This window comes from Nakaseomyces glabratus, chromosome E (assembly GCF_010111755.1).
Source record: "Nakaseomyces glabratus chromosome E, complete sequence".
NCBI lineage: Eukaryota > Fungi > Ascomycota > Saccharomycetes > Saccharomycetales > Saccharomycetaceae > Nakaseomyces > Nakaseomyces glabratus.
Genome location: NC_088955.1, coordinates 356,836 through 381,137, shown reverse-complemented (window position 1 = coordinate 381,137; position 24,302 = coordinate 356,836). Strand labels below are relative to the sequence as shown.

The 24,302-nt window shown below is 39.0% G+C and overlaps 8 protein-coding genes across 8 annotated transcripts; 5 read left to right on the top strand and 3 right to left on the bottom strand.

The window, feature by feature from the left end:
- Positions 1–585: 585 nt before the first annotated feature.
- ECM29 (Ecm29p) lies at positions 586–6,276 on the top strand (the record flags this gene model as incomplete). Its single annotated transcript, XM_445853.1, has 1 exon — positions 586–6,276. One exon carries the CDS (start codon positions 586–588, stop codon positions 6,274–6,276), a length of 5,691 nt encoding a protein of 1,896 aa, XP_445853.1.
- A 175-nt stretch (positions 6,277–6,451) lies between these two features.
- ENT4 (Ent4p) lies at positions 6,452–7,234 on the bottom strand (the record flags this gene model as incomplete). The annotated part of the gene is made up of 1 exon (XM_445852.1): positions 6,452–7,234. One exon carries the CDS (start codon positions 7,232–7,234, stop codon positions 6,452–6,454), a length of 783 nt encoding a protein of 260 aa, XP_445852.1.
- A 550-nt stretch (positions 7,235–7,784) lies between these two features.
- OCA5 (Oca5p) lies at positions 7,785–9,599 on the bottom strand (the record flags this gene model as incomplete). The annotated part of the gene is made up of 1 exon (XM_445851.1): positions 7,785–9,599. One exon carries the CDS (start codon positions 9,597–9,599, stop codon positions 7,785–7,787), a length of 1,815 nt encoding a protein of 604 aa, XP_445851.1.
- Positions 9,600–10,833: 1,234 nt separating this feature from the next.
- Positions 10,834–12,588, top strand: RIM101 (alkaline-responsive transcriptional regulator RIM101; the record flags this gene model as incomplete). Its single annotated transcript, XM_445850.1, has 1 exon — positions 10,834–12,588. One exon carries the CDS (start codon positions 10,834–10,836, stop codon positions 12,586–12,588), a length of 1,755 nt encoding a protein of 584 aa, XP_445850.1.
- A 769-nt stretch (positions 12,589–13,357) lies between these two features.
- On the bottom strand, positions 13,358–14,353 carry GVI51_E03465 (uncharacterized protein; the record flags this gene model as incomplete). Its single annotated transcript, XM_445849.2, has 1 exon — positions 13,358–14,353. One exon carries the CDS (start codon positions 14,351–14,353, stop codon positions 13,358–13,360), a length of 996 nt encoding a protein of 331 aa, XP_445849.2.
- Positions 14,354–15,533: 1,180 nt separating this feature from the next.
- SNF6 (Snf6p) lies at positions 15,534–16,712 on the top strand (the record flags this gene model as incomplete). Its single annotated transcript, XM_445848.1, has 1 exon — positions 15,534–16,712. One exon carries the CDS (start codon positions 15,534–15,536, stop codon positions 16,710–16,712), a length of 1,179 nt encoding a protein of 392 aa, XP_445848.1.
- Positions 16,713–18,743: 2,031 nt separating this feature from the next.
- Positions 18,744–20,477, top strand: TPO1_2 (MFS transporter; the record flags this gene model as incomplete). Its single annotated transcript, XM_445846.1, has 1 exon — positions 18,744–20,477. The coding sequence occupies one exon, from the start codon at positions 18,744–18,746 to the stop codon at positions 20,475–20,477; it is 1,734 nt and encodes a 577-aa protein (XP_445846.1).
- A 1,251-nt stretch (positions 20,478–21,728) lies between these two features.
- Positions 21,729–22,397, top strand: ISA1 (iron-sulfur cluster assembly accessory protein; the record flags this gene model as incomplete). The annotated part of the gene is made up of 1 exon (XM_445845.1): positions 21,729–22,397. The coding sequence occupies one exon, from the start codon at positions 21,729–21,731 to the stop codon at positions 22,395–22,397; it is 669 nt and encodes a 222-aa protein (XP_445845.1).
- Between the last annotated feature and the right edge of the window lie 1,905 nt (positions 22,398–24,302).

Sequence of the window (24,302 nt, the reverse complement as noted above, 5' to 3'; positions counted from 1 at the left end):
TGTTCTGTCTGCTTATTCGGTGATGACCGAGTCGAACAACGTAATCACGCAGCATCATGTTAGTAAGACCAAAAAATGCCCACTCTCTAATTGTTGTCCACTACTTAACTTTCTCAACGATTTCAACTAAAACACTGAAACGTCCTGCAGGGAACCAGGTAAATTTCTAAGACCTTGTAAAGTTACGAATCAAATACAAATGCACACTCACTACAAGGATGGCGTTTCTGCCCAACCCATCCACAGATAGGACCCTTTGACATGAGTACCACCTACGTACCCTGAAGAAAGACGTGGACTAGCCTCGTCTTTCATTGTAGACCTCAGACGTTCACTTCAAGTCTTTCCTTCTTAACCCTCAAACTACAAACTAGAATACTAAAGAGCAAGTTTCTATATGTGTCACGTGATTTATATATTTTCGTTTTTTTCCAGACTTCCTCAGTATCCTGCTAGAACCCTTTAAATCGGGCTGGAGCATAGCGGTAAAGTGGCGATATTTCAGTAAAGTCTTAGATCTTATTCTTGGTAGCTTAGAACAGAATTCACAGTATAGGTTTTGGATAGAAACACAGGCAGAGATAAATGGAGAAAGAGAAGGACTTGGTAGAGAAGGTTGACCTTCGGTTTGCGCTTGCAGATACTGCCGAAAAGTTTCAAGCTGTACTGGATACGTTTTTAGCGCCATTGCTTTTGAAACTGGCGTCTCCACATGAACCTGTACGTCAACAAGTGTTTGAGAGCATCAAGAATATTTTGCAGAGATTGGGTTCTCTACCTACTGTTAGGATTCCAGTATTACGTCTGGTAGAACAAGCGAAGAAGGCAGATGGTCACAATAACGTTGCATTGTACTCATTGCTCTTTGCATCTAAGGGTGTGGACAGGCTCAATGATTCTCAAGAGATCCAAGCGATGATACCGACTGTCATGGGTGGAATATCACAGCTACCAGAGATGTGTGCTGCGAGAATGTTTAACCTGCTTTGCAGATTACTACTGCTGTGGAAACCACCAATGGTATCTTCTCTAGAAGAAGACCAAGTATCAAAATTGCTTGCTCTCGAGGATCCAAGGGATTTAGAATTTTTAATGTTGAAATTTACCAAATTCTTTATGATGGTGCCAAATAGTAATACTAACAGTGGCATCATCCCCAGAGGATACTCATCCCCAGGGTTGTCCGCTGCGGAGATCGAATTTTTTACATATAAAGCTGGTGTTGCCTTTAACAAAGACCAACTATTGAGATACAAGACTGCTATTTTCCATTTTGTCACTAGGGGACTAATTGTGTTTTCAATGGAAGAGCAACTAAGAGATCCCGAGAACGACCCCACCAATGATGATCTCAAAGCAGTGTCATTAGTGACTTTCTTATGCGTAGTATCTACAGATAACTCTGACCTCGGAGAACTAGCAATAACCAGATTGAAAAGAGTACATATTCCATACGAGAACGAGAGTTTTGTCAATTTTATGATCTCCTTATTTACAGGCGATAAAAGTAATGGCATACCTCCTACTAGCTCTAATATCCAGGAAACTATTTTTTCTATCTTGAATAGAAGTATCTATGCGACCACAAGTCCTGAAAATGTCAAACTAATCTGTGCCATTTCATTAAATTCAACTAACCACAAACTGGCTTCTCTTTGTCTTTCCTTCATCAGGCATGTAGCCAAGAACAATTATGATAGCTTAACATTAATATCTAGTGCCAGCTCGGAATCTGATCATTATGGAATCAACTTACCATCTATGATCAGAAATAACATTCAAACGAACGGTTGGCCAAGGTTACAACTTGGACAGGGTCAACAATTTAACTTGTCTATTAAGCAAAGAGAACTTCAATACGAGACCCTAGGTGACTTGTTAAAGAACGATTTTGACCTTATCAAGGATATATCATATATTGAGTTCCTGTTCACATCACTTAAGAACGATATTCCTCAGTGTACAGCTAGTATCCAACATGCATTGAACTCAGTATTGCACCACTTGCCCCAACTTCATTCAGATAACAAGAAAAAGCTAAAGAAGCTACTACACTCGATATTAGCTGATGACTATTATAAAATCGAACTCAAAGAAAATGGAAAACTTGGTACTGTAGAAGGTAAGGAAAGAGAGGATGCATTAATGTCAGCCAGATACATGGCAATAAAATTTACTAACTCAGCATTTTCTTTTGATGACGAAGAAGCACGTATGCTCAACATATTTGGTACATCTACTGAAAACAGATTAGACATCACTGAGGAAGCTAAAAAGGGGCTGCATCCTTATTGGTTCAGAATTAATTATTTCAAATCTTTTAAAACAAGTGCTAATGCTGTTGTGGAAAGTCTAGATCAACAATTAGGTAGCCAAATAACAAAAACAAAACTACCTACCCTTAAAACGATGTCATCATTGCTTCTTGAGGAAGTGCATTTACTAAAAGAAGACAGAAATTCCCAACGAGTTATAGATAAATGCCTTAATAATGCTGTCAGTTTTCTCAGAAATTGTTTAGTAGAAGAAGCGATTCAAGGTAAGAATACGATAATCGTCCAAGACCAAGATTGGTTAGTTCGGATCGAGGAAGCAATAGTGTCAGATAGCAATGTAATGGAGCTTGTATCAGAATATATTAGTGGCATTCATGAAAAGTACTTTGTTGACTTATTAAGGTTATTATTAGATGAATTTACTGAGAGAGATCACTCCGGAACACAAGTATCAATCGCAGCAGCCAAAAACCACATATATCAAGATTTTCTATTACTGCTACTAAAAGCATGCCATTCAGATGTATTAAAGTATATCTATGATAAAGTTGATAATTTATCATACTTGGCAATCAATATCACAACTTACCCTAATACAGAAGTAATCACTTCCTCGAGAGCTTTGGGAATAATTGGTTCATCATCTGAAGAAGTCTCTAATTTACTAATAGAAAAATTTAAATTGTCGAATGACCTCACTGCTTCTAAACTATCTCATGAACATTTAAAAAGTATACTACCAAATATACTTATTTTGTCACATTTATTACCGAGGTTAAGTATGCGAGGCTATAAAGATGCGAACATGACAGCCCAGTTACATGCCACTCTTGACATGCTAGAAAATTTCTTTTCTGAATCTATCACATTTGAAAGAAAATTAGTATTATCCGCCACTGCTGAAATATTGAAGTATGGCCTTTTATGTATTTTAGATGCAAGTGATACACAATCCAAAATCAAGAAACTACTTTTTTTATTGGGAAAGAAATACTTAAATGATGAGGATTGCACAAGAGTACTTTCTTATTTATCGTTGTACACCTCCAGTGTTCCTGAAATGGAGAACATCGCTGACTTGTTATGGAAAACCACAAACTCAAAAGAGATCGATTATCTGTTCAGCGTGGGGGAATGTATATCAATTATTGCCGGAGGTTGGCACTCTAAAATTTTATTGGATGATTTAGATATTTATGATCCTAAATTGGTAACTCAATTAAAACAGGACTTTAACGATAGATATGCTGAGGAAGTTCTAAAAAAAGTAATGACTCTTTGCACCAGTCCCAATCCTACCCTGAAGAAGGCAGGAACCATGTGGTTGCTATCATTGGTACAGTTTACTAGCAGCTCTCCAGTAATAATTGAGAAATGTGCCGAAATCCATAGGTGCTTTGTGTCTGCTCTTATTCATAAAGATGAAATTGTGCAGGAGTCTGCAGCGCGTGGTCTTGCTCTGGTGTATGAATTAGGCTCTACAGACGTTAAGGAAGATATGATTAAAGGTCTTTTCAAATCATTTACCTCTAATGTTGATGGACTTAAAATATCTTCAGGTTCCATATCAGAGTCCACTGAACTCTTTGACAAAGATACACTAAAAACCACGGATGGTTCTATCAGCACATATAAGGACATTTTAAGCTTGGCCTCTGAAGTCGGAGATCCATCGATTGTTTATCAATTTATGTCTCTAGCAAAAAATTCAATGTTATGGTCTTCAAGAAAAGGTATTGCTTTTAGTCTGGGTTCCATTATGTCCAAAGCATCCCTTGAAAAATATTTAATACAAAACAAGGACTTAGCGAACAAATTAATCCCAAAACTATACAGGTACAAATTCGACCCTTACACTGTAGTTGCTCAATCTATGAACGATATTTGGAACACACTAATTGTCGATTCAAAATCTACTATTGACCAATATTTTGACTCAATTCTTTTAGAACTTTTGGAAGGTATGGGTAACAAGGAATGGCGTGTACGTGAAGCTAGTACCACAGCATTGATGGATTTTGTGAGATCTCAACCAGAGGAGAAATTTTCGGGCAAAATATTAGACATCTGGACAATGGCTTTTCGATCTATGGATGATATAAAAGAAAGTGTGAGAGAGGCAGGTACAAGGTTCACCACTGTACTTTCCAAAATGTTGGTGAGATCAATAGACACTAGTAACAATGTTAGTCCGGAGCATTCAGAAGAGATTCTATCAAATATTTTACCATTTTTAATGGGAACCAAAGGTATCAATAGTGATGCCGAAGACGTAAAAAATTTCTCATTGAAATTGTTATTAGATCTTGTTAAAAACTCTCCTAAACCATTATCCAAGTTTGCCCCAGAAATTATATACCAATTCATTACCCTGTTTTCTTCATTAGAACCCCAAGTTGTTAATTACCTGTCTCTAAATGCCAAGAACTACAATATAGATATGAAAGAGATAGATAATCAAAGGAAAAATGGGATAGCAGTTTCACCACTATTTGAAGCTCTAACAAAACTAATTGGAACAACAAATGAAAATCAAGTCAGCGAGGTTGTCGACGCTGTTATCCGCGGCATAAAAAAGTCCATTGGTCTGCCATCAAAAGTTGCGGCAGCTCAAGTTGTCATTTTAATTGTCAAACACTATTCCTTAGCCATCAAACAATATTCTGGGAAGCTATTAAAACGTTGTGTAGATATGTTTGAAGATAAGAATGAGGCTGTTTCAATTGCCTATGCCCAATCATTTGGCTACATATATAAAGTAATATCAGCAGAAAAATCATTGAAATATGCAAAGCAACTAAAGGTACTATTCTTTTCAAATTCTATTGATCATATCAAGATTGTTGTTGCAGCTGCAATATTATCTCTATTTAGGAATGCACCCAGTGAATTTGCAGAATTGGCAAGAGTTCTTACACCAGTCATACTACTTGGGAAAAATGACATTGACCAGGCTACTGCTAATGTATTTAGCGATCTTTGGACTGACACAGCATCCTCTGGTGCAGGTACTACAAAATTGTATCTGGATGAAATCATTGATACTATTAGAGACAATATTCAGTCAAATGACTTTAGCACCAGAAGATCTTGCGCCAAGACAATAGCAGGCATCTCGTTAAGCATCGATGAAAACACCCCTAGAAAAACATTATCAAAGATTTTTGACGTCACTATACAATCCCTTTCTGGTAGGTCTTGGGATGGTAAGGAGGATATTGTTAGTGCTTTAGTTTCAATTTCCGAAAAATGCACCACCTATCTCAATGGAAATAAGGAACTAGCAACAAAGATTGAGACAACATTATGCACTGAAATATCACGGAATAATATCAGATATGTAAGAAGTATATCGAAGGATTATCTGCGGTTTGTGAGAATTGTCCCTTCTGATAAGCTTTACTGTTCCTTCAATAAAGAGTTATTAACAAAATTGTTTGCAGAAAATGATGAAAATGCAGCTACAGAAATCAAAACTAATCCAGAAGTTCAACTGCAGTCGAATAAGCGAATGAAAACGAGTATCACTCAACACTTATCTAAAGATAATATCCAGGCTGTTGATTTTATGATCCAGGTTTTACATGAAATGGCAAAGGATTGTATTCCCTATATGGAGAATAAGTATCCCTTGGAGTTCTTAAACATGATTTTGGAATATGCACAGCATCTAACTCTTTCCCATACAATGAGTAAAACATGGAGAGTCAGGGAATCTGTTTGTCTAATCATTACTGAATTATGCAAAAATTTCCCTCTTACGATCATCAATCAGGAGATTGAAGACAAGTTTAAAAGTATTTGGAGTTCCATATTTAATGAAAACAAAACTCATGAAACTACAGAAAACGTAAAGATAGAAACAATTCGTTTAGGTGGAGAGATGATTAAAAAGTTTTCGAAGTTATCAGATCAGATTCAAAGAGATCTTTCAATTTTTACAGAAGAGGAACTGTCTACCGCAAGGCTTGCCGTTGAGTTAAAAAACGTTGGCATATAAACATTTTGGTATGAACGATTACTAACACAATTACCAATGGACAAGATTATTTTGATGTTTTAGTTTTATGTTTATAGACAATGCCCAAAATAGAGACTGCTTTGTATAATAAGAATAAATATATTTAGCATTCAATGAATCTTTATTTAGGCTTTTAGGAAGCAAATATAACATATCACCTAAATGGGTTTGATGCAAGGAACTTTGAGTTACCAGCCGGCAGATTTTCTTTATCAGGCAAGAGACTATTCTGGTCCTCTTCTTCCAGGGATTCAAGTAGAGGATGTGTGTTGGCGTGACCGGCTCTTCTGCCTCTATTTTTTAAGTTTGACTCAATAATACTATCTAGAGGATTATCCTGGTCCATGCTATCCATATATTGAATATCCTGGTTTTCATCCAAGAATTTGTCTGATTTGGGTCTGCTAAGTTGAAATTGTCGATCATATGTTTTGATGTGACTATTGTCTGTCGATTTCCTACCCGGTGAGGAAATACTTGATCTGAATTGTATAACATCCCTTCGCCTCTTTTCCAAGAGCTCTTCATCTTCCAATAATGTGATTATATCATTACATAAAAAACGAATTTGATTTACCATCGGTTCATCGCTACTAGATTGCGCTTCAAAAGAAGATAAGTACTCAATCACATATTTGCTGCTTTTCAACCAGGCAATAAAATCGTTAGAGCCATTGTTGAGTAGATAAGATACGAGCGTGAGTGTCTTAAGTACATGTAAACATGTTCTGTGACTATTTCGTTTATTTACTCCCGATAACCGTTTTCGTATCACTTGTATGACATCCTTTAGTGTTTTCTTGCTATATGTCAAAACTGAGATTTCATTCATCAAGGTCCCTGTTGCACCTGCTAATTCATTATCATCTGTTGCTTGACGGACCTTCAATTCTGTAGGTGAGAGTAAGAACCCCTTGAATGTATGCATAAGCGACATCCTGGTTTTTCAACTACACCAATACAGTTTCTCACTAGAACCAAATTCGATCCTACTAAATATCAATCCACGAATTAAGGTTACAAGTTACCCCTGAACCATTCATTAACAACAACCCTTATGAAGAAGAGACTATCAAATAACTTGGCTGTTTTTCTATTCCTCGTCCCTTCTAAAAAATCCTCTCAACTGCAGATTCTAAGCCTACTTACTTAGCTAATATGAACAAACAGATTGTGAGAAAAAACGTAAATTTACAGCTTTAGCCTCACTAGTAATAGCATAGAATATCAATAGTCAAATACTTCATTAAATGATTCGTTGTAGTTGGATGATTACAGTTGACAACGACTCTTTGTCAATTTCTCCGATGGCTCGAAATTTTTTTCAATCTCAATATTCATCTCATTAGTGAGTCGTTGCTTGCGATTACACGAATTAACGAAGATGGGGTAAGTACTTGCAGTCAATTGTAGTTGACGTTGTAGATAATCGCAACCAGCTGATATTTTGCTCTGTAAATAGCTTATAATAGCTTGTAAGATTGTTGTTACGGTTCATTATTTAGGTTCTCTTCTAGCTCTCGCCACAGCCATTTACGCCAGATATCACCCGCCATTTTCATTAGGTCGTTAAATGAATGGGAGGACTTGCCATCGCTGCCCACCTCTATTAGCATGTGATTATTGGAGGATGAGCTGGGTCTCTTTGATGCTTCATCATGTAGGACCACGTTATCCAGTGTAGATCCCGTGTCAAATAGCTTCTTGAATGCGGTGTCGTCAGCTTTTGAAAGCATGGGAACATTGTTTAAAAATTCGGCTATCTCTGTCTCTTCAAACTCAAGCAATTTAAATTCATTGAATTGTAATATAGCCACGTAGATGAATATAAGCTGGGTATGCGGGCTTATTATTGAAAATGGAATACTGTTCATGCAACATTCCTGGTCAGTATCGTTAGAGTCACTAGCTCGCTCTTCATACTTATTCCTTCTTAATAGTTCTTTAATAATCGTAACGTCATGGGTGTAAGGTGGTGTTCCTAAGGGTATGGAGTCCAAATCCGGAAACCAAAAAGTATCGTTTTTTTCATATTTATTCCAAAATTTAGAATGGCATATGCTTGGTGATTTATGATATAAGTGCGCAAAGCTTTTTGTGTTGTAATTAAGATAGAAATTGATGGTTACGTGGTCTGGCTTTGGTCTCCATCCGAGGAATAAGTCCCATATCCTGCCTCTATCCTGTCTTTGTAACGACCTTGCCCCGGCACATTTGAACCACCAATACAGCCAGCTTGTTCTAGAAGAGTTCGGTTGAAGGTTGACTTCCTCTATAAGCGGCTGGTACAGTTCAGGTAGGATAGTGGAGAAGACTTTAAAAAAAATCTGAGTTCTGAATGAGAGATCACCTCCAGAAATCACTGGGAAATAGTTGGAAATGTGTGTAGAGTCCTGTGGGAAGTCGCGTTTGATCTTGTTTTGCTCCAAAGCAGTGTCGGGAGAGTGTATTAGGACGAGCAATAACCTTTCGTAAAGCTGGTCAAATGTGAATAACCTCTCTGAAGGTAATTTATTCTTGAGGTAGTCAAGCAGTGGATACTCCTGAAACAGCTGTGATATGGAGGTGGAGTTGTTGTTACCACTAGAAGTATGTGCATGTCTCCTCCCGTTCAGCACTAGAAAACACTCGTCATTTAAGTCAAACTTGGCCGGAAGAAGAGCCGGGAACCACTCTGCTAAGCCCAGTGCTAGCCATGCTAGTCCAATCTCATACTTGAAGATCCGGGACCACTTGCTCAAGAACCTCAGGATGGCGTTCTTCAAGGAGTCGATGATCTCGCACTCGTCAGAGACAGTAGGGGAAGATGGCTCTGCTGTTGATGAGGATGAGCTCGAGACAGCCTGAGAGGACGAGGTCGCCCTTGAGTGGAAATACTTCCTCAGGTCCTTGAGTATGATCTTTTCCAGATGCACCATGTCTTCGTTTACCACATCGTCCGAGGTCGAAGAGTTCGTCGAGGTCTTGGATATCTCATACCCGTTTGCTGAGCCATTAGCGGCGCCATTGGCGACGTAGCCCGATGAGTTGACATCCTGTGCGGCATCGGCATTGGTCAAGTGGTAACTGCTGGTGAGCGGGTCCCACACCACAGTGTTGGACATAATGTTAGGGGATATACACATTGGGTGGTACTTCAGTAGTATAGGCCACACCACGAACCGCAGTTGCGGAGGAATACCCAGTGTGCGCGCGACATAAGCCAGCGAGTCGTGGTCATTCCTGCGGACCAGCTCGATGACCTCCTGCACCAGCTCGCGGTCTCGGCACTGCTGTTTGATATGCTTCAAGGACTTGGACATTGCTGTACTCTCTTGCTATTGAGATACAAATGTATATGGTGGTAATAGAACCACTTTCTATAGCCTACAGTCCAGTCTATGTGATTACTGAGAGCACAGAGAATGATCATTTGATCATTTGGTCATTTGCGATATTGACTTCACTTTGCTCACAAGATGCCTCTGTACGGCTCCCACCAAAACCTGCTAAACAAGCTGGAGCCACGGTGCACAGATACACAGATACACAGATACACAGATAAATCACAGATAAATCACAGATAGACCCAAGTTCTCATCTCATCATTTCATCATACACACAGAGACACCGGCGCACAGAGACACCGGCGCACAGAGACACCGGCGCACCGAGACACCGGCGCACTGAGGCACTGACGCAAGACCAGAGCTGGGGCAGGGAGTTGGGGTGACAAGAAATAATAATTATGATCACGTGAAAAAGTACGTATACATGTCTCCACTAGATCACATGATCAAATACGCAATTACATGATCAACATGTGATTTACGATATATTCATACGAAAACGTAGATCTTTTCTTTTTTTAAACTTTTTTTCTTTCTTTTTTTCTGTGGATTTGGTCCATTTTGGGTTCGTTTTATTAATGTCTTGTGCGGATTGTTCTCTGAATTCCATTTTTTTTCTAATTTTTCTAAATTTTGTAATTTTTCTATTTTTAATTAAAACTAATTATTTCCTTTTGAGCTCTTTCTGCGGCAAATCTCTCTCTTCTCTGGTGTTTCTCTGGGGTTTCTCTGGGGTTTCTCAGCCGGCTGTTTTGTCGTGGCTTGAGAAAACTAATTAAAATTAGCAGTAGCGAAGGGAAAGCACACTACTTGTAATAGGCTTCAGTTGTGTTCTAATATTACCATTACAAATGAATTAATGTAGAGAGCAGTGTAATCAATGTAGAGAGCAATGAATCTCATATCAAAAGCAATAAATCCTCTCATGTCGGATATATGTATAGTATCGCAAATTATTATAATGTCACGATTAAATCAGCTTGCCACAAGGGTCTTATCAAGTCTAGAACTTCAGGGACCAATCCTTACGATTCTTACCACAAAATGTAATTAGAATTCAGGAAAATCCTTTGTGTTCGCATTGGCTGAAGGATTTGCGCGTGTCCTTGTTGTCCTCCCCCCACCGCTCCCCCCACACTTGAGACAATATTACAATTAAATGACAAATACATCCCATCCCATGCAGTAATGTAAAGGTAAGTATGTTATGTATGGCATATTCTATGCACCGGAAAAACTACAAATAAGAAGAAAAGATCGTGAGAAAAAGAAATACCTTGTAAGTCATACATGGATAGTTAAAACACCTCTCCCTCTTATATCCGGTCAGTCATATATAAATATCAATAAAAAAACAAAAAAAAATTCAAACATTTGGGAATTTCGTATTCTTCCAGAGACAAGTAATACCTCTTTGAACACTGCGATGCACACTATGGTAAAGAATGGACAGCAAACACCTGTATTGCTGGGTTCTAAAATCGAACCCAGGGATAGCACAAGCATAAAAAGTTTAGTCAACGAACCAAACACTCCCACCGATATGTACCACCCAAAGATTAAAACAGAGTATGATATGACTATCAAGAAAGAGTCTCCCACTTCAACCGAGCCACTCAAGGAAACAACAAAGGACACTTCAAAGGACACTCCAAAGGAAACACTCATTTGTAAATGGTCTCATTGCTACCGGGAGTTCCAGCAGGCAGAACTGTTGTACCACCACTTATGCCAAGAACACGTTGGAAGAAAGTCCCAAAAGAACTTGCAACTGAAATGCCAGTGGGACAATTGTACTTCAAAGACTGAGAAAAGAGACCATATGACATCTCATCTTCGGGTCCATGTGCCTCTGAAGCCATTCGCTTGCTCGACTTGCAGTAAACGCTTTAAAAGACCCCAGGACTTGAAGAAGCATTTAAAGATACACCTGAGTGACCTAGGAATAGATGCACCAAAAAAGAAAAGAGGTCCTAAAGTCGGTTCGAAGCGAGTCAATAGCAAATCTTTCCACAAAGTATCCTATGACCAAGTTCCTGCAATTGGCAGCGCTTCACAACCAAGGTTTAACCACTACGCACCTATGCAAGCGAGCCAACCTGTATCTTACGAGCACTGGGTCCAGATGGAAATGCCACATTACACACCCGTTTACAGCCCCGCATTGGCTGAGCGAGTACAGGCTATTTCTGCACCAACACTCTACGTACAAGGGTTCGAGAATCGAGAACCAGTCGTCGCCGCAACACAGTTTTTCACTCGATTATCCACAAATATGGCATACCAAGTGCCAAATATTCAAAATCAGCATCTTTATGTGCCAAACTATGTAGGTAGACCAGATAATCTGTATCTGCACAGCACAGCACATTCATCTGACAATTCCGTAAAAACGTCTTCATCATCGAGTCCAATAGAAACGAGCGTGCCTACTACCCACCATACAGATAACAAAAGAAGTCCCTTACCTGCCATCCATTATGTGCCCCAAAGCAATATACCTCTCGTACATTCACATGTTCAACCACACTACAGTGCAAATGAGGTAAGACCTTTGCCTAGTCTATCATCTATATCAATGGTTACACCAAAATATGTCATCGACCAAAACTTACCGAAGTACAATAGAACATATGATACTTTCAGTACAAATCAAAAGAGCTGTGCTGATGAGGAAGAAGAGATATATGATTCTGATGTTTCAGATGATGAAATTTCAGACATGATGAACAAGGTTAATTTGTCGGATAAAAACGCTAATGAAGAAGAATACGACAGCGATGAGGAAGATTTTATTGCTACATTTAAGAGGGTAAATATCTTGAAGGATTATGCAATTTGTACATTATTGGAAGAGGAATATGATACTGAGGATGAACCTGAACCAGTACTTCAGCCTAATGTTGCTGAATCAAAATCATTTGATGCACACTTAATGACTTTTCCGGAAATCCTAATATGACGAATAACGCTTACCAATTGTGATTCATTTACTCTAAGTTTTGATCTTTTCTACTTCACTCGCTCAACTTATATATCCATCATTATCAATGACATACTTCCCACGACAGGAAATATGAAGATCTCCTAATGTCAAGAAGAATTGCTATATAAATAATATAATAATAAAAATAAATAGTTACTCTTATTTTATATGATGAGATTGGTTGTTTTCTGTAACTACTCAGTGGGAAGCTAATGAACAGGTCAATATGAGTTATTGAGTATAAGGTAAGAATTGACTCGATTAAGTAGTTAATTATAGATTATGTGCGAATATATTCATAGTAATAGTTAATTAGTGCATCGGATTTCGTTTGCATCTGTAATGACTACTTCTTGAATAGTTCAAGATATAAATATATGGATGACTTAAATGATAGCAACTGTGTTATATTGATATGCGCTATCGAATTCTAACAAGATAGCACAAATAATGCATAAAAATAGAAAGATATTATTATGTTGGTAAATTAGGGGAAGCGGCATATTAGTTTAAGGTTTAGTAGTATATTTAAAAACAAAATAGCTGCCAGACCTGAAATTTGCATCATTGATTGGCTGTTAGTAAAAAAACAAAAACATGATTGTTGCATGATGTTTAAGAATAAATGAACGAGTTGTAATTTGCATTAAGCTACTGGTATCAAAATAAATTAAAAAAAAACTTTGGGATATGCTGAAATGATATGAACGAAGTTCTTATTAATGCGAGGTAGGGTATCTTATCATCACTCTTCATCACTCTTTGAAGTATCAGCTTCATTCTCTAAATCTTTTCTAAGCTCTCTTTCTTGGTAATCGGCCTCATGCCAATCATTTCTTAGCATGATTACTATGATAGTGGCCGGTGTACTTATTAGACCTATGACAACACCATAAATCATTTTCATAACTTGTGGAAACGGGTAATGGTTGAAGTAATATTCATGGCTTCCAATCTTGGTACCTATACCAGCTAAGATACCCATAGTCACTGGCCATACAAAGAACCAGATGATTGCGGACAAGATTAAGCCTCTAATAACCTTTTGTATTGCCCATTCTATGAAATTCCACATAAATCCGTGGTTATCATAATGTATAAATTGTTTTAGTAGGTACTCCTTGAATGTCAAGGGTTTGAATCCGGTTTGAGGGTTGAGGTGGTCTTTTGAGCTAGTATCTTCAAAGGACATCCTATCCTCTTTGTTCCTGTGTTCATCAGGGTTTTCTGAGTCATTTGCTGTACTTTCATCGTTTGGCTCCTGTTGTATAGGATGAGCAACCATTTGGCTAGTATGTTGCGGGGTCACTGTTCCAGGTGGACCATTTTTCTCATCGTCCAGTACCACAGCGGCTTCCTGCGACCAGTCAAGCCATTCGGCATACATACGCCTCATGCCTCGATCCACTTCAAAGAACAGTCTCACCCACTTATTCTGAGGGATTTTCCATGGCCATGGTATATGGCCACAAGTTCCTAAGTAATCGTCCCACCCTATGAACAGTTCTTCTGCGACCCAGGTAACACACACCTGGATAAACACTGTAAGGGCACAATCACCACTCATGGTGTGGGGGAACCTCCACAGTGTGATCTTCTCCTTGACTCCATGATACATACCGTACGCTACTGCGAACTCGATACCACCCGATATTATCGCACTGGGCACCGCCTGTATTATGAATATGAACACGAGCGTGTGTAACAGCCCTCGCTTGGGCTCCGGAATCTCTTTTGGCATGTCTATAACAGCTTGTGGGGCGTGTCCAGGAGGGCAGAGTGAGGTACTACTTTTCAAGAACTAAACAAGTTTATAGAACGTTTCAAATATATAACATTTTCAGAAGCAGGGGAAGGATCGGCGATATTATAGCTGTTTCAATTTTTTTTTTCTTTATTTCCATCGAGGATAAATCAATAATGTTACCAGAATAGGAGTAGTGATAGTATCTCCGATTCAACATGGATATGTAAGTTGATTGATGTGCTACAACTATTTTGAATTTACCTAATTCGACAAAGTAATTAAAAAAAATTTCATCATCGCACAGAGGGAAAAGCAAGAAAGGAGCAAAAAACTCCTCAGAAGGGACCTCGAAGAGAAGAAGCAAAAGATTCAAACAAGAAACCGAAAATTCTTTGCGAGAATTATTGACTTGATAAGGGGGCCCAGGTAAGAATAGTGTGCAGTAAATGAAGTACAGAACAGAAACAATAAATGTCAGAGATGCCTAGAAGGACTTGCAAATATGTTCTGTGACTTGCGTAAAAGCAAGAAAAAAAAAAGTGGGATTTTACCTGATACGACGTAATTCAAAACATCTCAATAGTGTCACAGCTTATCGTAACGGTGAACCCTAAGATCAAACGAATCAGAAGACAACAAAAAAAAAAATGCTTACAATGAATATGTAAGGCACTTCCAAACGAAATCGGGGCTAAATTAGTAGCGTCAACGATACTTACAAGCTAAGCTTCAGCCTTGTTATGAAAGATAGAGTACAACAACGCCCTAATATACTTGCATTACATGTAGAATTATTGATAAGGCAGTAATGCATACTTTCGTACACAAACCTAAGTCACAGGTCATGTAACTGGCATACGTACCACATTATATACATAATCCTATGAATAACACGTGTATATCACATATGACGTTTCTTAAGCCGGGTCTTTTGTTTGTTTCTGAATTTCAGCTTGAAAAAATGTGAAAATCCGCTAAGATGGCGCCATAAGGCACGGAGGAAATTAGGAAGGATATAGACGCGTAGTGACAACCTGAGGTGGCACCATAGGCTTAACTTCACAAGTGCATATTCGTTTACAAGTCAGTTTAAGTAAGGACTTGAAAATAGTACTTTGAGTTTCTTACTTACGGAAAGGGATAGTATAAGAGAGCTTTTTTTTTTCGGGTGGGAATGGCTGTAGTTAAGAAGAAGAGGTATTTAAGCAAGTCTCTGAAGAACGGCAGAGCAGCTCGTGTCCAGAGGAATAGGACTGAATATGCAGGCATCAATGGGAGTAGTTTACTGTCGGGGTCTATGGAGCTCCTAGAGGTGGATGAGGAGTCCCAAAGTTTAGTGATGGGGGATGATGAGAGTGTAGCGGAGTTTGAACAGAGGCGGCTGGCTGCGGAGTCCATGAACGCGATAACGCATGATGAGAGTGATACTATATCGTTTCGTAACTACCTTCTGGCGAATTACCTGCGTGGTGCTAACTATTTCAACGCGCTCACGATACATAATGTTCCAGTATCCAGGATCAAACCGCCTAAGCTGTTTCAATCGCCAATATCCCTGATGGAGTTGAAAAAGATGATCGAGTTACAAAAAGCAGGAATAGGTAAAATCAAAGCTGTCATGGACACATGGATAAAGGAAAGGGAGTCGATGGTGAGCACTGAACATACCAAGTTTTACAAATCACGAATGAAAGTGTTGGATACAGATGGGCTTGAAGGTATACACCACGTGGTAAAAAACATCGAATCTAGACTTGGAGGCAGACTACAGGATAGAGCTTACCATCTCTACGATCCGGAAGTATTTGGAACTAAATTTAGAGGCGATATGAGAGAAGCTCCAGAAGACTATTGGGAAAAGTACCCAGAACTGGTAAAAGAACGTAAAGAAAAGGAGGCAAAGATGTTGAGAGAAAAGGAGGAAGAGGAACTTCGGAAGAAAGAAGAAGAAGAGAGGAGAAAGCGTGAAGAAGAAGAGGCTAAACAACGGCAACAATTGGAAGATGACCAATTGAAGAGAAATCAACAACCTTCCGAAACACCTTCGGGAGCATTACCTCTGCAGATTACGGTTCCGTTAAGTGGTGCTGAAAATTCTTCTGGTGGACATACACCAGCACCAGGAATGGTCACAGCCTCTATGGGAAACAGCAGTGATATTGGTCTTGGCACAGACCAACAGCCACAGCCATTACCTGTTACCCAGGAGCCATTGTTGAACGTTGCATCCGCTCAGATACCACCACAAGACCAAGCTCAGGATATCGAGAATGTATTTGGCGAATACGAGGCCGAACCATTCAATACCGGATTTGACGACGAGTTTGCTGATCTAGACAATGTATTCTTCTAAACTCAACAGAAATCAATGCATCTCATCCTAACTAAAGAAAAATTGTAATATTAAATAGTGCCTCTGTAGAGCTGCAGCAGTTGTAATCTCCATAGTTATTTTAGCTGTACGACAAGATATTAATTTGATCAACTTTATAGAAAAACGGGTAGGAAAACATCAACTAATAGTCATAGAACATTAAGAACATTTCGTTATTCAACAATCAAATTGAAGTGGTAACCTTAAACTAAGTGCATCTGTAAAGTATTGTTGTATCCTTTTACTACATTGTGTCAAGATAGAGGGCTTATCAGTTTTAGAGATTCACTAACCTAAGGTAAGTTGTATACAATTTTCGATAACGCATGTGAAATTTCAAAACAGAAAAAGTTTCTTTCAAGTAATATTAGTTGTAATCTATTGCCTGGTAATAGTGTACAGTGGAAAGAATTTGACGTTTAGCGTCGATCCTCGGCCCATGGTCATCCAATTGTGCCACGATGACGAGGGACTCATAGTTCATCTCTGGGTGCATTACTTAATTTTTTTTTTTTTATTGCTGTGTCACTAATTGAGGGCTTTACCTCTCTTTTCTGTGCAATACTTCAAGGTCTTTTAAGCTCTTCATATGACAGCACACACCCGATAAGATGTGCAGATGAGTACCCGAGATCTCTCGTGCAGATACACCTCAGACTACGCAGCATTCAATGCGGCTCGTATGCATTAATGAATCTGGAGCTACATTTTCTACATGAATATTCCGGAGCGGCTACTGTGCGGTATATAACTCTCACGGAACATTAGTTACATTATTCCGTGTAAATTTCACTCTGCTATCCTATTACTGGTAATTAGGCTAATGTAACTAGAAAGTACCGTACAGATTTTATCCGACATCACAATGTAGCTCACTCATACGAGTAAATAACTGAAGCTACGCCATCTTCTCTTTGCCGGACATATCATTGCACATGCAATTTATGGGTCACATCCCTCCGTTCCTGTACGTATGTTTCTTTGTGTTAATGAACCCTTTTATACACTTTCCCAATCCTCTCTCAAGCACCAGTACCAAATAGTACTCCCTTCCCCTGGAAATGTGAAAGGGGCCTAAGAAAATAGCGTACCCACGGAGTTAGGGAAATAGGAGTTTGTCTTATTGTTGCGGTTTTTCCTAGTACTCCGTGTCATCTGTGATCCCTTCCGGGCCCAACGAGGAGCAGTTGTAGTGCAATTGCGAGATGGAAAAAATAGAGAGTAAGGCAGTAGAAGCAAAATAGGGGACCAGCACTTTCCTCTTCTGGATTAATGAGATTCGGTGAATCTTCTCCGCAGTTCCACAAGAAAAACTATGGATTTGTTTTTCCGTGTGCGACAGAATCTGAATACATCGAGATATTTTCCAATATATTAGCACGGAAAAACTACGTTCTCTTCCTTTGTTTCTGAAGGGAGGAAAAGTAGAATAGCAATGACGGTGAAAAAAAAAAGGGCAAATCACTTGCTCGTACGGTCCTATCATGAAGGGAGCACAAAGGAACAGAGGCAGCCTATTTCTTTACCACATTTGATCCCCTACTAGGAGTACTCTTGTAGAGGGGATTGGTGAAGACACAAATAAAGAAATTGGGAAATGTGAAAACAAATCTAGTTTGTCATAATAACTAACATTAGAGGAAGAAAAATCCTAATAAGTTTTTTTAACAATTTTCGTATTGAAGGAACCATTTTGGTTTTATTGCTCCTAAGGGTAGGCTGTGTATTTGAGAACAATAACATGGAGAAAAAGAAAAAGGAAAAGAGCAGTTTCTGCCCTACTCTTCTAGAAATGTGGTGAGAGTGGCATGTTATATGGCCTGTATTGAGCGATGAAAAGTCTGTAATATTCCCTGATATATAATGTCTTCTTGGTTTTTTTTTATAATCACTTGAACTATTTTGTCTAATCTTTGTTGTATAATGCATAATAAGAAACACAACATGTCTGATCCCAGTGCAGGAGAAGTAACAGCATATAATTCATCTCACGATAAGGAAGTTGGAGTGATGTCCTCCACTAGTAGCGATAGACCATATGATCCTCTAGCGCCCGAGAATGAGGGCGTTGCTTCGTCAGATGTGGAGAGCACCGACAGTGGGGAAATAAGAAGTTATGGTCCTGAGGAAGTCTTGAAGAATGGCTCACAGATTAAAGATAAAGGACCCGCTCTATCGAAAAACTCCACCCAAACATCAGCTGTTGAGTCAGCAGTCGCAGCAAACAGGCGGTTATCCAAGATTTTGACTAATACTGTAGATGAACCGGATGTGCTTGAAGTAGATTACTCCAAATGTCCCCCCATGGGGGGAGGAAGACCATTTCCTCCTACATTACCAGAGAAAACTCAGTTTGAAGTTACATTCGATGGCCCTAATGATCCTTTACACCCTTTTAATTGGCCCCTACGAAAGAAAGTTATGCTATGTATCATCCTGTGTTTGAATTGTATTAGTATAACGATGGGCTCATCCATCTTCGCTACCGGTATTCGACAAATATGTGAAATTTATCATGTGATTCCAGTGGTAGCAATTTTAGGAATTACCTTATACGTTCTTGGTTTTGCTGCTTCGCCAGTTATCTATGCACCATTGTCGGAAATTTACGGAAGAAGAGGTGTCCTAGTGATATCCTCCTTCGGGTTCGCTCTTTTTAACTTCGCTGTCGCAACAGCAAAGGATCTGCAGACAATCATGATTTGCAGATTTTTTGCAGGTTTTATCGGAGCCGCTCCTCTAGCGGTCGTGCCTGCGGCGTTTGCAGATATGTTTGATACGAACATCAGAGGTAAAGCTATCTGTTTATTCTCACTGGGTGTTTTCGTTGGTCCAATCTTAGCGCCAGTGATCGGTTCATACATTACTCAACACACAACATGGAGATGGTTAGAATATGTCATTGCCTGCTTTGCCTCTGCGATTTTTGTTGCAATTTTGTTTTTCTTTGAAGAATCCCACCACCCTTCGATTTTAGTCGGCAAGGCCAAGGAACTACGTAAACTCACAGGCAACTGGGGTATTCATGCCGCTCATGAAGATGTGGAATTGTCCGTCAAGGAGATTGCAGAAAAGACTATCACGAGACCAATCATTATGTTATTCACTGAACCACTACTGTTAATTGTTACTATCTACAACTCCTTTGTGTATGGTATTCTTTACTTGTTACTGGAGGCATATCCGATTGTCTTTGAACAAGGCTATGGATTCCACACTAATGGTGAACTACCTTATATCTCTTTAATTATTGGTATGGCAATTTGTGGTGCATTTATCTGGTGGATGGATGAAGACTATTTGAGAAGATATAGAAAGAAAGGTGGTCTAGTGCCAGAAGCAAGACTGCTACCAATGGTCGTTGCAGGTATTGTGTTCCCTATTGGTATTCTATGGTTTTGTTGGACTGGTAATTACCCTCACAAAATACACTGGATTGTTCCAACCATTGCAGGTGCATTTACAGGGTTTGGTCTGATTGGTATTTTCTTACCATGTTTGAACTATATCATTGAGTCATACTTATTAATTGCAGCATCTGCTGTTGCTGCAAACACCTTTATGAGATCTGGTTTCGGTGCTGCATTCCCACTATTTGCAGGTTATATGTTTAACGGTATGGGTGTCAATTATGCAGGTCTATTACTAGGTCTCTTAGCTGTGGCCATGATACCAGTCCCATTGCTGTTCCTAAAGTACGGTCCAGGAATTAGAAAGAGATCAAAGTACGCATATTCGTTATAAATCCAAAAAGAATAAAAACTAATAATATCTTAACGAAATTGGTGCCCTCTTTTTTTTTTTTTGTTTATTTTTTGTTATACGTTGTTATAAAGCACCTATCCTTATCTCGATATCCCAACTTCCAAATTAAAAAATGGGACTAGAGTTATATCAAAACTATAATACATCTATGCATTTTTAATTTGTCTCTTATTCCTATCTAAAATGAAAATAACTAAATATAATACAATTAATATAGACTAGTTAGTCTTTAGTATATGTTTATAAGTACATCTTCGATCAATAGAAATGAGAACGATAAAGGGCTTAAGAGATTGTTATCAAAAGGCTATGCCTGTGTTAAACGTGACATCAACAAATACGATGCTCATCAAGTGTATAAGAGCGATATAATCGAGTAATTCCGAAAACTCGGAGCTGATCTCAGACCGATAATTAGGGGAGGAAAGGCAAATGCACATCTTTGCACTGCGAATATATCGGGTCAGCTCTCACGAGAATGTGTGCCCTCGGTTGGAACAACTGACAGACCGACTCTAACAAATCAGTGTAGTACCAACCTTACATTTCCCCTTTAGCTTCGCATATACAGGAAGATTGGCATTACCCGGAAATTGTTGGGGGGGGAAGGAGAAGCCATTTCTACCACTGAAAACCCGCTGGAAATTGAGAGTAAATGCGATATCCCGAGAAAAAAAGTCAGGATGTGTGATGGGCTTCTTCGTTATTACTACAGTCCGGGGAGTGCACGCACAAATCAGTTGAAGGAGTCCCAACCCCTCCATGCTCCATTAGCCCATATATTACTGTGAAAGCCACGTACAAAAATAGAAATAGCTATTAACTCGGATGCATGAAAATCCCCTGTCGCATGGGAAGGAAGGTAGTGTGAAGACTCCCATCTCTCCGGAAAATCTCTGTGATGGGGAATGCGTATCTTAGTATGGTTCTGCTATCTGATTTGCTCGGTGGGGGGAGGGTATTCTGGCAAAGCTTGGTTACAGAGTGCCAGATAGCACTGTTGACCAGCGCAACAAGTCCTTTTGAAGAGTTGAGAACCACTCGTAGAAGCGATTCTTTATCTTACCAGGAACGAGGTCACATAAAAAGCTAATACATATATAAAGAACAATGTTAAATAATTCTAAATTAATTATGTGTCCATAGAGCATTAGAGCCATATAGTTTAAAGCTAGTAATAACTAGTTGAAGATATAAAAAAATACATTATTATTACGATTAGATGACGATATGTTGAGAAATACAGCATTAAGAGGTGTCAGGTGGGGCAGCACTAGTGTTAATACCGTTGGTGCTCGTCCACCTTTTAAATTTATGTTTCAAAAGGAGGCCAAGCCCAGCACGGGAAACAGTCTTAGGGCCACAAATGGCAAATGGAGCAGTTATAAGTTACCTACACCATCAGCAACAACTTCCATACCAGACATACGAAACGACACTGTGAAAAGTGTCACGCTAGGCATACACAATAAGGAATCCCCCGCAGCAAAGACAATGGCAGTACCAGTTAAGGAGAGAGCGCATGAAGGGTTGAAGACCTCTAATAAGGGCAAGAAAAGAAGACTTGTACCGCACAAGCAGCTCATTTCACTGACCCCAGCTGCTGTGGCGCACCTAAGGTCGCTGTGTCAGCAACCAGAACCAAAATTAATACGGATTAGCGCTAAACACCGTGGCTGTGCAGGTCTCAGCTACGATTTATCATACATAGACGCACCCGGTAAATTTGACGAAGTAGTAGAACAGGACGGGGTACGTGTTGTGATAGACTCCAAAGCGTTGTTCAGCGTGGTAGGGAGCGAGATGGACTGGGTGGAGAACCGTCTATTCAGCAAGTTTGTCTTCAAGAATCCAAACTCCAAGGGCACGTGTGGGTGCGGTGAGAGTTTCATGATTTAGAAGCTTTTCTATATTCCAATGAGAGAATTACTTTCAAGACTTTTAATTTTGTTTTGTTTTTTTTTTTCATTTATTTTTATTTATTCTTACCTGTCCATGTCATTTTGGAGAATTCCGTCTACACTCTTTCCTTAGACTGAAACTGCCACACAAAAACTATTTATTATATATTATATCTATTTCTGCATTATAAATTTAAATTATACAATACATTTTTATCTATTCTGGTATTTATCACTTATCTTAATCTATTAAGTTGTTCCTTCATGGAATTGAGGTTAAACCTCAACTAGATTGTACAAGAGTTCTTTGTTAGGCCCAAAAAAAAAAAAAAAAAAAAAAAAAAAAAAAAACTCTCCAAAATGTCTATATTAAGTATTGGCTATATCCATTTTAATTGGCTTCATCTATTTTGAGGTTCAAATTCCATGGAGATCGATCTACTTGAAATCTTGATTTTTAAGCCTCGGACATATCCTGTAACATATCTGTCAGACATTCTCGTATCTGTTACAAAACAATCTGTGTGGCATAGCCTTCATAAAGGTCATAGTTCTGTTATATTTCTCTTATGGTTCTGTTACAGTTCTGTTACAGTTCTGTTATATGTTTGTGGCAAATCTGTGGCACCTCTTATAGACATATCTCACTCTCTCTTCATCACTGTTGATCTACTTAGAATAAGTGAACTTTTACAAAATCTTGGGTCCCATATCACTGAGCTTATTATTCAAAACATAGCACCTTTATTTGGAAAAGTGTTACTCCGATTTACGGTAAAACAGAAAGTGATTTCTATTATTTCTTGTTGTACCTGTGTTTTATTAGTGACTCCACAATCGAAATACTTGAAAGTAGACGGTTGCTCTTGTCTTGCATATGAATCGGAGTTCCAGAAACATGTGTAATTGCTGAATGTTTCACTTTTTACTCTATAGGGATCATACGAAGCACCCCCGGCCAGTGCTGCTCAGAGATCTCTGTGTAGTGGCCATAGATGTCAAACCCGGATGTTTCTTATTGGACGTTGTGGACAACATAAGAGTACCTCTATTCTCCAACTCTAAAGGGAGCCCATACAGAGAGGAAATTGGACTGGAACTGCCGCGGAATCTTTGAAATTTCTCCTACAAAGACATGAGTGCACTAGAGTCCATTTCGGGCGGTATTCCATTTTAAGTAATTAGATTCTATAATATCCATGGTGACATCAGCAGTTCTCAAGAATGATGACATAAATAAATGGGAAAAACAAGTTATTAGTCGCAGTCGCGGTTCTTTCTGTGGGTGTCATCTGGAATACTGTTCCTTGGTGCTCAATGGCTGCAAAACTCTATGGCCAGAAATTTGGCGTAGAAATCATGAAGCAAATACCATTTCCCCAGAGATGTGAGGTGCTTCAAGTAACTCTAGGTAGCGTTAGCAGTCATCTCTCAAACAAGGACATATTTTCCCAATTTTTCAGTTTCTTTTCGATCTTTATGAACTTCGATTTCTGTTTCGATGATTCCAACTAGCGCTCTTTGTGCGTCCCAAACTGTGGAACTTGAAAAGGGGGGAGGTGTCAAAGAAACTACTCATATCCAAGAACAGATAAAGCTATATAAAGTGCCGTACAACCTGGCGGGTAAGAGCTGTTTTAATTACAAGAAAACGCATTACAACGCGGCCTGCGATAAAATAGTAGCGGAGCGGTGCAAAACTTGGGAATGCTAAGATGGTGGAGATGAATTTCCACTGATCTCCCTGCTTTGTTTTGACAGTCCCGTCAAGTAACAATCATGTTTAAATATATAGATCTTTCTCTTCCGCGTTGACGAACACGGCGCATAGCCGAGGAGAAAAACCTTCTTTCCCTTTCAAATAGTCTTTTGACAGCAGGCAGCCACAGATACAAATGTGTAA